The sequence below is a fragment of the Oryx dammah genome, unplaced genomic scaffold (genome assembly GCF_014754425.2).
Source record: "Oryx dammah isolate SB20612 unplaced genomic scaffold, SCBI_Odam_1.1 HiC_scaffold_24, whole genome shotgun sequence".
Taxonomy (NCBI): Eukaryota; Metazoa; Chordata; class Mammalia; order Artiodactyla; family Bovidae; genus Oryx; species Oryx dammah.
The window spans coordinates 83,119,140-83,132,381 of NW_024070208.1; the positions used below are offsets into that span (position 1 = coordinate 83,119,140).

Sequence of the window (13,242 nt, forward strand, 5' to 3'; positions counted from 1 at the left end):
AAACCCTACATGCTCGGTCGTATGCTTGGGTCCCACCCTTTGCGACCCCTTGGACTGTAGCCCCCCAGGCTCCTCTGTCCATGGGATTCTCCAGGCAAGAATACTGGAGTGGGCTGCCATGCCCTCCTCCAGGGGATTTTCCCGACCCAGGGATGGAACCCGCATCTCTCCTGTCTCCTTCATTGGCCTGCCGGTTCTTTACCACTAGCGCCACCTGGGAAGCCCCCAGTTACAGGCAAATGTGAGACGCCCCGAGCACCAAGGAGACTGTGACCTTGAGATGGGTGGCCCAGAGGCTTTGGGTCAGGGCGGGCAGCTTGGGTGGCCGCGCCCCTCCATCCCATCTCGCCAGTGTGGAGGTGCAAGGACACCCTGAAGGGCGAGGCACCATGGCCGACCCAGAGGAAGCCAGGTAACCTGCACTCAGCATCGCTTCACACCTGTCCTGACGAACGTGGAGGCTCTACTGGACCAGTGGGCTGTGTCTGCATCTCAGAGCTGGGAGACGCCTGCGCGGGCTGCAGGAAGAGCACGCTCTTTCAAGACAGGAAAACTCATTTTCAGAAAAAAACAGGCTGGTAGAGCATTTCTCTCCATGTCCTAAAGGGAAGAGTCTCAGATCTCTGGCATGATGGATGATGGCATGGTGGATGACGGGGTGTGGCTGGGAAGCAAAAGAGCGGATTGCAGAGCTTGACGACCATTGCAACCCGGGTGTCCTTCAGCCCCTAATGATCCAATGTTTCCTGTGCGTACATCTTACCTTGTCAGGAGATGTGGGTTGTACCACAGACCCTCCCAGGGTTTAGGAAAGCATCTGAAGAAACGAGAGCAGGCTTCACAATCGCTTGACAATTACCTTCTCAGTATGCGTCACTGTCCCAACAGGGAGACCAACAGGGAGACTGAGGACTCAGGAAACTAAAGCGGTGGGAAGGGCAAAGCGCTACCTACAGCACAGCCTGTGAGCATCTTAAATCTGGAAGGCTGAGGAGGATGAGAAGGCTGGAGCGTGATTTTCCCACAATCCATGTACTCAAAAGTGAGCCCAGGAACACCTTCTAATACCACGGAGTGATCATCTCAGGTCTAATCCAACTGAACGCCTTGTTTGCACTGTGTGAATTGAGCTTAGGGAAAGTTCTCGTGCAAGTCAAAAGGAGGCCAAGCAGAGATGTGCCCTCAGGATGATTTAGAGCAAGGAGTGGCAGGAAGATGCAGAGAGAGAGGAAAGGGCCCTTGCGCTCGTCCCAGGAGGGTCTGTGCGCTCGGACACCGCCCCCCGCCTCGCCTGCAGCCTGGACGGGGGATGAACCTGGGCCCACAGCTCACTGTGTGCGTTTCTCACTCCATCTCATCCCTCACGGACACACCTTCAAGGCACCTCTCATGATCCTCAACTGTAACCCAACTCTCCACGTGACTCCCACCTATTGTGAGAGTATAGTTTTCAGATCTATAACCTCATTTCACACTCTTGATAAGTGACAGGTTCCTTCCACAGTGATTTTTTAAAAATAGAACATTTCTTAAAGGCTTCATATTATTCACTTTCATTTATCCTGTACTTAACCTGGTATCTGGTAAACAGGAGGCACACAGTATATGAATGATGAAGTGGGTGAATGGAAGGGTGGATGGGCGGATGGAGAGGATGGAGAGATGAATGGATGGGGTGGATGGATGAAATGATGGGTGGGAGGATGGATAGATGGATAGATGGGTGGAAGAATTGGTGAGTTGATGGCTGGAAGGATGGGTGGGTTGATGGGAGAGTGGATGTAAGGATGAGTGGGTAGATGGATGGAAAGATGGATGGAAGGATGGGTGGATGGATGGAAGGATGGGTGGATGGGTGGGTGGGTGATGGATGGATGGGTGGGTGGATGGATGGAAGGATGGGTGGGTGATGGATGGATGGAAGGATGGGTGGGTGGATGGATGGGAGGATGGATGGGTGGGTGGATGGAAGGATGGGTTGGGGGGGTGGATGGGAGGATGGCGGCCCAGATGGACAGATGGGAGAGAAGGAGGGAGGGATGAAGAAGACCATACTTTTTTTCCTTTGTAGTTATTTCTGTAAATGATAGTCCATGACTCATCTGGAAGAACTGCAAAATAAATATGGTCTAAGGCATGCAGAGCTTACAGATTTATTAGTGGCTTGTGCAGTAAACTTTCCTGTGAGGTTTCTGTGGCAAAACTAGCAACAAATTAATAAAAGCTTAATTTTTATACAAATAATTTTATTACAAATTTGAATTTTTAAGAAATACACATTTAAAGGAATTACACAGAAGGCCTTAGTAGTCTTAAAAACGTTTTGGAGACTTGGAGTAAAATGTCATTTCAGGCACAGTGGTCCAATTCTGCTCCCCTGCAATCCATTTGCTCCCCTGCTGAAGTCTGAACACAGCTCACAAGAACCCAAGGGAGCGCCTGAATGTGCCTACAAGTAACAACACTGACATTCTGCTTGGACAGAGCTGCTTCTCACACCAGGCCGCAGAACGCGGGTGCTCTTAAGCTGAAGGCCTTTCAAGGCTGTTGCTTTTGAAGTCAAGTCATTCAGTTTGTGATTAGTGTTTAAAACCCTGAAGACATCTCATACAGAAGAAAAACAAGAAGCTGAAAGGACATGTCTCCCTGTAACAGACACCACGTCCGTGAACCTGGGTTTGGCTTTGGCAATACACAACTTTTGGTTTCGAGGTGAACAATGAAAATTGGTGTTTCACATTCAATACCCTAGTGTTTAAAAAAACACTGTTAAAGGACAACACAGGCTTTTAAAGAAACTATGTAAGCTTTATTTTAACAGTGGAAATGAAACTACAGCTTGACCTGCCTAATTGCTGACATCTATATAAATTACTAAAATATATATATATTTCCTTTCTGCCTACTTTGGGGACCACCTTTATTCCACAGGAAATCTGTGATTTCTGCAAGAGCAGCTGCGTAGTACCACACGGAGCAGAAAGACCGACATTTTTCTTTGGAGGGAAGGGGCGGTCGGAAGACAGGGCTGCCGGCCCGTCCTTCCACCGGGAGGGCCCGGCCATCGGCTCCACACGGCCAGTACTTGGACAGACCGAGGGAGCCTGAATTCTGAGACGGCTCGACAGTGACCTCAACAGCCCGTCCGTCTGGGGGTGGAACGGATCTGTCAAGACGCCGGGACGCCAAGGGGCTGCCCCCAGGATGGAAGCCCCGCCCCCCTCCTAGCACCCTTTGGTTTTCTGGGGGGTCTCACGTCACACAGGAGTGCAGCGGACTCGAGGGCAGACATGCTCTTTATTGCATCGGGAGCGCCCGGGGGCGCCTCTACAGGCAGCTCATCGTGGACTCGGTTCTCCTTCAGCAGCAGAGGCCAAGGAAGCAGGGCGTGTTAGTCTGGCAGGTTCCTATCGGGCACCTTGTGGTTTCGTATGGACAGTGAGGTACACGGGCTATACTTCTAGAGCTCGTTGCTGTTAGGAGGAGGGGGGGAGGGAGTAGCACCATTCGTGACGCGGCTGCGGGCCGGCTCCGTCATGTCCTCCGCAGGCATACCTGGCACCGGCTGACGTGCGTGCGCAGCTCCCCGGCCTTCAGCGTGGACGGCGTGGGCTTCCTGCAACGCGGCACAGGGGCCGGGTCACCGCGCCGCCTCCCGGCCGCCGGAGCCCCAGGCTCCGCCCTGCCTCTGGGCGGGGCCCGGAGAACCCCGGAGCCCCAGGCTCCGCCCTGCCTCTGGGCGGGGCCCGGAGCCCCCAAGGAGCCCCAGGCTCCGCCCTGCCTCTGGGCGGGGCCTGGAGAACCCCGGAGCCCCAGGCTCCGCCCTGCCTCTGGGCGGGGCCCGGAGCCCCCAAGGAGCCCCAGGCTCCGCCCTGCCTCTGGGCGGGGCCCGGAGAACCCCGGAGACCCAGGCTCCGCCCTGCCTCTGGGCGGGGCCCACGCGGGGCGAATCCCGGGGCCCCGGCAACGCCTGCGCGTTATCGTCTGCCTCCCGTCCCCAGGGAGTGAGAGCACGCCCAGAGTCACCCAGGTCGGTCTGAGTCCGAAGTCTCAGCCACGGCCCACCACGGACCACCCCCACCCCAGCCTCCTCGAACGCCAGCATCAAACTTCTGCTCTCAACTCGATTATAAACACCCCAAGACTGAGAAAATATTCTTCTTCTCTTCACACACACAGATCCGAAGGGCACGTCCAGTTCTTTGCAATCCCACAGACTATACAGTCCACGGAACTCTCCAGGCCAGAATACTGGGGTGGGTAGCCTTTCCCTTTTCCAGGGAATCTTCCCAACCCAGTGATCGAACCCAGGTCTCCTGCATCGCAGGCGGGCTGATTGAGCCACAGGGAAGCCCGTTAAATCATCACTGAATGACAAGATGAACAACAAATCTGGGAAAATCAGTCAGGCCTCAAAATACTTTCATAACTTTGCAAAGATGTTCATGCTGGTGGTCTCACTGGAGGCCAAAGAGAGGGGAAGACATTTACTGTTCCAAATGCTTCCTGATCCTAGGAATTCTGTCCTTTGACGATTGAAAAGTGAAGTCTGACCTAAAGCATGTACTCATCAAATCTTTTTAAAATTAAAGTGGCCATATAATAGGAGTATGTGTGCTGAGTCGCTTTGTGTCCAACTCTCTGTGACCTCACAGAATACAGCCCGCCAGGCTCCTCTGTCCATGGAATTCTCCAGGCCAGAATATTGGAGTGGGTTGCCTTTCCCTTCTCCAGGGGATCTTCCCAACCCAGGGATCGAACCCAGGTCTCCCGCATTGCAGGCAGAGTCTTTACCAGCTGAGCCACAAGGGAAGCCCGTATAATAAGAGTACCTTGTCCAAAAATTGAGGCGGTTTACATTAGCAAAATTGGTGAAAATCCTAGTGCCTCCAAATTCTTTAAATGAATGGGACCTCATGTAGTCTTGTTTAAGAAGACATTTGAACTAATTGTACCAGGCTACTGGTTTGTGGGGGGACCATTGTTACCTATTTAACCCTTTAATGGGCAGCCCCAGGAACTGGTGCTCATTTCGGGAGCTAACTGTCAAGTCAGAGTTGAGAACAAGTTCCCAGCGGCCTATAAAGTGTCGTGTGAGCTGCTAGAAAGGCCCCTGGCTCTTTCCTGATGCTTGGAAATTTACGAATAGTGAAGATGGTGCTTCACCCTTATGATCTAAGCTAGAAAGAGGCAGGGTCACAGAAGAGGTCTGCAGGATGCTGTCCGAAAAGGTAAAGACAGAAGCGCTCATTTCCAAGGCTGAGATGTCCTTATTTGGGGGAAAGAACAGTAAGTAATTGTTCAGACCCTTCGGCGCCCCGCATCAGCTCCTGCAGGTACTAAGTACAGCACAGACGCCTCTTTATGTGTTCTCGTCCAGTACAGACCAGGCCCCGCTCCAGACTAACTCGAGGTCAGCGGCCACTCGAGACCATTGTTTTAAAGGTGGATTTTGTTAGTGGAAAAGAAAGACAAGTCCCTCCCTATCTATTTTGGCTGCAATTTGTGCTGAAATTAATTTTCCTCCGTGCAGGCCTAAAAAGCAGTCACTGGCGACTCACGACACATACGCCCAGTTCAGCCTTATAGACACCGGGAAAACGAAGGTTATTTGCACTCTCCCTGCTGGTCAAAGGTGCCATGTCTAAAATGCTCTGTCTGAAGATCTGTCTTAATGATGCTGCTGTGGATTCACTTTGGAAACCGACCTTTCCTCTTTCCTGGTTCTTCAGCAATGAAGGAATGAAGCCTGTCACCTGAGCTCCACCTCTGAAAACGGTCTCGGTTACCCGCCCCCATAGAACAGACTCACGGATTCATTCTTACATGTGGAACAAGGATTGTCCCTAAGGACTGCTGGAGAACCGTCTCTGGGACTCTGCACTGGTCACGTGGGATCACAGCTGATTGTAAAAAAAAGCCTCTGAGGGGGCGGGGCCAGAGCCACTTACTTGAACATCTCACTCCGCTCTATCGTGGCAAGCCAAAAGCTGTAAGCGTTTGCGTAGTAATTGCAGGTTCCGCGGCCGTGGCACTCGATGAAGGGGGCACTTCTGAACTCCTCCAGACACGAGCCGGGGGAGGCGAGGGCTTGGCCAGAGCCTTCAGCCCCGGCGCTGGTGTGCTGCAGGGAGACAGGACCGTGAGTCAGCGGGGATCGGGGTGCCTCTCCTGCAGCCACTCACAGGCACCCACACCTCCCCGTGGCCTCAGGCCACGTGCACCCAGCGCCAGGAACCAGCTGACGGCCGAGATGGGAGATGACCAGTTTCGTCAGCACTGAAACAAACGCCGTCCTGACTCTTCTCTCTGCAGAACGCTGAAACCTCTTCTAACTCGGGGCCTGCGATGGCAGCCAGGCCGTGCAAAGGATGCTGGGAGCAACTGCTGTGGCCTCAGACTTTCTACCCAAACTGATACAGGACCACGAAGATCCTTTATTTGCTACGTTAGACATTACGTGTGCTTTTATAAGGTCAAGAAAAAGGATCCTTTTTTCTTTTCTTTAAAAAGGAAAAACTTAAGAGAAAAAGAGGAAGGAAAACTACTACGGTAACTGTTTGTTCAAATGCCCAGGACGGCTATTTCAGACACAAGAAAAGCGGACTCTGGATTTAGAGCCAGAAGGGACCTCTGAGGACAAAGCTAATGCTCTTGATTCCCAGACTAGGACCCCAGGGTCCCAGAACGTTCCAGACCTGACCATGATCACACCTCCCAGGCAAAGCTGAGATTGGAGCCCTCCCCCATGGGACCCCCCCAATCCCCTGCTTCCCCCAGGGATGGTCCAACTCAGTGTCTTATCCGGTCATCCCAGAACAGCCTCTCCAAGGAAGAGGAGAGCTCTGGGCTGGCGCTGGACACCACCCCCTGCCCCGGCCGCACTGTCCCCTCCCAGCAGAGGGGGCCAGGCTCCTGGGGACACTTTGCAGGGCGTCCCAGCAGTGAGGGCGGAAGCCAGAGAGGAGAGGTGGGGGAGTCACAGGCGTCTCTCTGGGGGAAACTCGGAGCTGCTCCGAACACTCACCATCACGAAGGAGTAGCCGATCCAGAGCGAGGACCAGCCGGCGGGGCACTGCGGAATCTGGATGGTCTGGCTGTGCACGGCCATCACCATGGCTGGAGCCTCACACACGGCGCACCTGCGAGGAGCCGGAGCCGAGACCCTCAGCGCAGCGCAAGGAGCCCCACCTGCTCACCCTCCCCGGCATCCGCTCTCCAGCCCTACGCTCAGTCCTTCCGGTCCAGTGACATCTTATCAAACGGAGCAGGTACCCCCGCTTGGACTCTGAGGCCCAGGGCTTCTCCCTGATTTGACAGAGTTGCCTCGGTGCTTAAATAGTACACTCCGAGCCACACTCAACACTTGTCATTTCCTCATCTGCTCTGTTATAAGGGAAGGCAACCCGGAGCCAGGTTGTAACAGGGCCCGTCTCCCGGGGGAGCTGGGGCCGCAGGAGACGTCTGTGTCTCCTTTGCGTCCCACAGCATCCTCCGGCGTTTTAGTGATGAGCACAGACCTCAGCAAACACACGGAGTGCCCAAGAAAAAGGAGACGGTGCCGTTCAAGGGCCAGCGCTTCTGGAACACGGCAATTTGTTTTAAGCCCTGAATCATCTTCAATGTAAGAACATTTGCTGAATTACAGTAACCAAGAAAAACAATGAACCCAGGGCCGGTGGTCCACGTGCGCCTCCTTCCAGAGACTGTCCAGACCTGGAGCCAACAGACCAGTGAGGAGACCTGCCCGGGGCTGGACCCAGAATGTTCTGACTGGCACCTGCTCTACCAAGAGACCCTCTGATGGTGGATCATGGTTTGTTAAAAAATAAGCAAGAGCAGTCACCACATTCAAGTCCCAGGATGAACAGAGCCAACAATGCTGATAAATGACTGCAATGATGTTAATACGCCTAGCTACGCTGGAACATCTGCACGAAAACAGACGAGAGGCGGGAACAGGCCGGAGTGAGCCGCTCGGCCTTCCCCAGATGTGTGTGTGTTGTGCCACTTCTGTTTTATTCACACAAATGCAGATGAATTAAAGGGCTCAATTAAACAACAGCTACTGAAATTGGCCTTTCACACCTGCCACCGTCTGCCTGCCAGGCCCGGGAGCAGACACACAGTGTGGAGGAAAGGGGCTTGCGTCAGCCTCTGCTGGGCTGGCGGATTCAAGCTGCTGCAGAGACGCGGTCTCAACCCCGTCAGATGGGTGTTCCGGGACAGAGAGTCGCAGGTCTAATGAGCTGTGTCGCCCCTTGAAATTCGTAAGCCTCCTTCTCCATGTTACTCCTGAGAGCCTGAGACCAGAGTGAGTGTGTGAGGCAGAATCGGAGCTCAGCCCCTGCTCTCAGACCAGACGCCTGTGCTCTGGGGCAATTAAACAACCCACAGCTGTGCATGCCTCACATCTGCAGAAAGTCAGAAAGTGCCTGGAAGCTTGCGTCAGGGTGGCAGCAGAGAGCCTGCTGCTCCTTCTGCTGGAGAGGAGGGATTTTGTGTTGTTAATTCTTTCTGAAATTAAGCTTTAGGACATCCCCAAAGGAAAGGCCTTGGAAAGAACCTGTGAGTTTTGAGAGGTCGTCAGAAACCGCCAAGTTAAAGTGACCACGGGAGCCGGGTGCCCGGGAGAAGCAGGTGGCATGATCCCCAGAGGGGATGCAGATACCCATGCTTTCAGAGCGGTGACCTGAAGGGTGTGCCTTAAAGGTCTCTCAGGCTCAGAGTCTGTGGGTCAGCCAGCAAGGAGCTGTGAAAGCGCTGAAACAGGCGGCACTGGGCCATTTAAACAACTCGTGGCGATGGGTCCCCAGGGAAGAGCAAGTCCCAGACCTAGCCTACGCCTGGACTGGTTTCTGGAACGTCCTAACTCATCCCGGAGCACCCGTGTCCCAGCCAAATTAAGGTCCATGTCAAGTCTGCCAAGACAGTAAATAGGAAACAAAAACGAAAATCACGATCTACCTGTGGTCCATGGAAAGCTAAACAGAAACACAAAGGCGGTTAGTTCTCGTTCTCATGCACCTGACGTGGTTCTGAGCATGAAAAGTCTCGACACAGAACAGCCCACAGGCACCCCCGATGCGCAGAAGGACATCTGTTTTGAGAGGGGCCTCTCGGGAAGCTCCCATTTCAGTGTCCAGGAGGTGAGTTTTCTTACGGCTCAAAAGCAAGTGGTTGTATATAAGGCCTTCAAAAACCTGACTTTTCTAATAGGCATCTCCCAGCCTTTCTGCTCCAGGTCCACATGGTAGGTTCTTTTAAGAACACTGATCTGGACCAGCCTTCCATGTGATGGAGCCCCAGACCCTATAACTGACCGGCTCCCTTGAAGCCCGCAGTGACCATCTGGGGACCAGGTGGTCACCACGCACCCAGCCCCAACTTCTGACTGCAGACACCCCTCAGCCAGCACCGTTACATCTCTCCTCCTGTTCAGAAGCTGCTATTTCCTTAAAAGAAACACAGAAAAGCTTATGTTCTTTCTCCTTCTCACTCTGCTAAGGCAAACTTGGCCCACCTTGTCATTCTTTTTATCCTCTCTTATCTTCTCATGTAGAAGACTAGCTTCTCAGTGAAACAAATTCATACATTTGCCTCTGTTCTATTACTTCTGAGTGCAGCTAAGGAAGCAGCTTTTTAATTAGAAGGAAAGAAGCAAAGATAAGACAACTGTGTACTTTTCAGTCATAATAATTTCAGTTTCCCATTTTATTTCCTACCAGGCAGATTCTTGGGGACTTGAAAACATACCCCAGATATTAATTAGTGTGGCAAGCACTTAATTTGGGAAGTCACTCAAACATATGCATTCTCAGTGGGGACAATATTACCTTCAGGGCGCAAACACTGGTGGAGTGGAGGAGAATAAGAAAATTCTCAGAACATACACGTTAGTGGACACAGTACATCAGTGTAATCTCCTTATGCATAAAGCACAGACATACTCTGTATCCGAGGTGTCACAATTTCTTGAGGACTCCCTCACACCCAGAGTTGAGTTCCTACATTTAGTACCACTGAACCACACACTTAAAAATGGCTAAGATGGTGAATTTTATGTTAGGTGTATTTTACTATGATCAAAAATAATTTTTTTTTAAACTTCATGGGGGTAGGGAGTGATTCCAAAAATATACACCTTAAGAAAGAAAAAAGCAATGAAGATGTTCCCATGTTTGCGGGAATTCAGGGAAGGGGGTCATCCCAGCAAGTCACACGAGATGTGTTCTATCTCACCCAGGGTTTGCACAAAATTTTTAAGAGGATAACTGACTGTTACATCCAATCCTCTGCATGGATGATTTCTATCACAAAGCTCAGGTATCACAATCAGTAAATAGAATGGTAAAGAATTCAATGGGGGAAGAAGGGAAAACAAAAAAATAACCTCCGCCCTGAGGACATGGGGCCTTTCTCCCTCAACCGTGCGTCTGCTCCGACGGGCTGGACTCACCTGCTGATGAAGGGCCGGATGTTTTCCCCGGTGATGGGGGCCATGGACATGGGCATGGGCTCCGGCGTGGACAGCCAGTACGAGTAGTCGTTGCGGGAGGCGAAGTTGCAGACGTTGTTGATGTTACAGAAGAGGAAGGGCATGGTGCTGAACTTCCGCAGGCAGCTGCCCGCCGTGCCTGCGCGGGGAAAGGGCCTCGGGTTACCACTGACAGCCTGCCTTGGGGCAGACTGCAAGAGCCAGCTAGCACAGACGACAGACGGCCTCCACATGAGTGAAGATGGAAAAGAACATGCTTGAAATTAAAGACAGGCCTCTATCCTACACCTCCGTTAAGATGGAAACAAACACGCTTGAAATTAAAACAGACATCCATCCTCCGCACATGTTAAGATGGAAATAAAGATGTGCAAAATTACAGAAAGGAGGAAATAAACAGTGAAATAAACACTCTAGTATGATTGGAAACGAGCATTAAATTAAAAGCCAATAGGAGGCTATCAAGAATTAGCAGGACGTTTTGCTGAATGGAAACAAAACGGTTCATCGAGAGAGAAACCTTTCCCTGGACTGAACTCCAGAAGGAATTTAATGTGAAGCTCCTTCTACAACAGCCGAGTAACTCACTGGACACCGTTTCTGATAGAATGCAGAGCTGTCTTTCTACATGTTCCCAACCTCCACGAAGGTTAGAGGCAGGTGCACAACACTGAAACACAGCGTGGAGGGGCAGATCCGGAGGGGCAGATCCGGAGGGGCTAAGACAGCGATGGCACACGTGATCCTCTGCCCACCTAAGCTTACAGGACAGAGATCAGCACATGCAAAGGAGTTTGGCCAAGAAAACATGGACTTTTTTAAAAAAGAGCAACAGTAAAGCTGCTCTGTTTTATGATGATGAATGCAAACTGTTCATGTTTACCCCAGAAATCTTAATCCTATCTGATCACTTGAGGAAGAGGTCAAAAGTTCTATTAAACTTTTTTGGAGAGTCAGCCTTTACGATTGCCTGGCTCCCCATTAGTAATACGGTGGCCTTTGGTAAGGATCGGAGAAGGCGATGGCACCCTACTCCAGTACTCTTGCCTGGAAAATCCCATGGATGGAGGAGCCTGGGGGGCTGCAGTCCATGGGGTCGCTAAGAGTCAGACACGACTGAGCGACTTCACTTTCACTTTTGGTAAGGATGGAGGGAAACAGGGCTATTCCCCTTAATTAGGTCTTGGCGACACCTCGGACCACAGGACTGGAGAGGAACACAGCCCGGCACCGCCCAGCACCGGAGACGCACCACAGAACGAACGCACACATCTTAGGGGCCTCACCCAAGTCCTGGCCGTGCGCCCGCTCGTTGCCTTGCACGTAGAGCAAAGAGTAGCCGTGGTAGAGGATTTTGGTCCCGGGAGGGCACTGGGGGTCGTCTGTCGTCTGACTGTGCCGGGTCACAAGGAAGCCGTGATCGACTGACGGGGTGCCCGGGGGACCCATGGACCCCGGCAGCCCGTCGGGGCCGGGCGGACCCGGGAAGCCTCGTGGACCTGCAAGACGGAAGGGAAGCCACTTCCTTAGTTACGCACAGGCGAGAGTTGGCACGGCCACCGCCGGCCACCGCCTCCAGCCTGCAGCCTCGGCCGCTCCTCTCTGCATCCTACCTCAGGACGGGTTAAAAGCACCATGCTTGGGGCAAAGAGACGCTCAAAGAGCTCAGTTCACTGAATAAATGGAATACACGAAAGCATGGAGACAGGAATAAACCACGTGATCTGTATTCTTTCAGCACTGGGGGCTCCCGTGGGCGAGGATTATCATACAATTATTAAGACAATCTCCTCGGAAGGTAGCGTCCCAGCCTCAGTGGCCCCAGGCCGCCTGCAGAAACAGGGCAGGAAGGAAGCTCCTTGCCGGGTGTCCTCCCATCTTTGGGGGCGACCACGTGGCCTGCCCAGGCCCTCCTGCTGGGCTGGGCCCTCTGAGCACTCAGTGGCACCTTTGGCCTCTGGCTTCTCAGCTGTGATGGGACCTCTGAGTTCCCACCTCTCGGGAAGCAGCTCAACTTGAACCAGGAGCAGCCAGCGGCCTTCTGGCCAACACGGCGTCATCTGCTCCCCTTTGCCCACTGCTGCGATGGCAAATTTGAGCCACAGACCCTTCGGAAACCACGCAGGGCCATCTACTGGCCTTCTCTCAGTCACGTCCACGTCGGGAAGACACCGGGCTCTGACCAACAGTCTCCTGACCCAGAAAAGGATGATGACAGCCCTCAGGCCCACCGTGAGATTCTGTTTTTCCTAAGAAACAGACTCCTCTGGAAGTCTTTCCAGAAATGCGTTCTGCTGCAGGTTTTTGCACGCCCGGGCCTGAGGCTTCGAACCGGAAGACGCAGCAAAGGGGCAGGGGCGCTGGGAGGAGACAGCACACCTACCGGGAGGGCCGAAGGGCCCTGTCTCTCCTTTCTGGCCGGGGGCGCCGTCAAAGCCGGGCTCGCCTGGGGGCCCAGGCAAGCCCACGGATCCCGTCACACCTGAGTGAGAGGAGAGAGGAGTCAGGATCTGCCCGTGGAGAGCCATCCACGGGCTGCACCTCCTCCCCCTTTGAAATGTCTTCTCTGGCCTCCGCAGATGCCAGCACAGGGCCTGGGACCACAGGCGGGAAACTTTCTCCAAAAGCCCGAAGGGTGACACGCACGCCGCAGAGGCCACGGCCAGACCGACCCCTGCACAGGGTCTGGGCATCACGGGGCCCGGGGTTCTCCCCGGCTTCTCCCTGCACGGGGTCTGCTCATC

General features: G+C 53.2%; 1 protein-coding gene across 1 annotated transcript in view; it reads right to left on the reverse strand.

Annotated features, from left to right (window-relative positions):
• Window positions 1–2,225: 2,225 nt before the first annotated feature.
• The window catches only part of COL4A1 (collagen type IV alpha 1 chain), a 77,574-nt gene continuing 66,557 nt past the window's right edge, over window positions 2,226–13,242 (reverse strand). The window contains exons 46-51 of the mRNA XM_040267449.1: window positions 12,882–12,980; window positions 11,785–11,997; window positions 10,460–10,637; window positions 7,028–7,142; window positions 5,952–6,124; window positions 2,226–3,616 (exon numbers count right to left, since the gene is read on the reverse strand). Coding sequence (XP_040123383.1) covers window positions 3,535–3,616; window positions 5,952–6,124; window positions 7,028–7,142; window positions 10,460–10,637; window positions 11,785–11,997; window positions 12,882–12,980 — 860 coding nt within the window. The 3' untranslated portion in view covers window positions 2,226–3,534. The remainder of the gene's footprint in view (window positions 3,617–5,951; window positions 6,125–7,027; window positions 7,143–10,459; window positions 10,638–11,784; window positions 11,998–12,881; window positions 12,981–13,242) is intronic.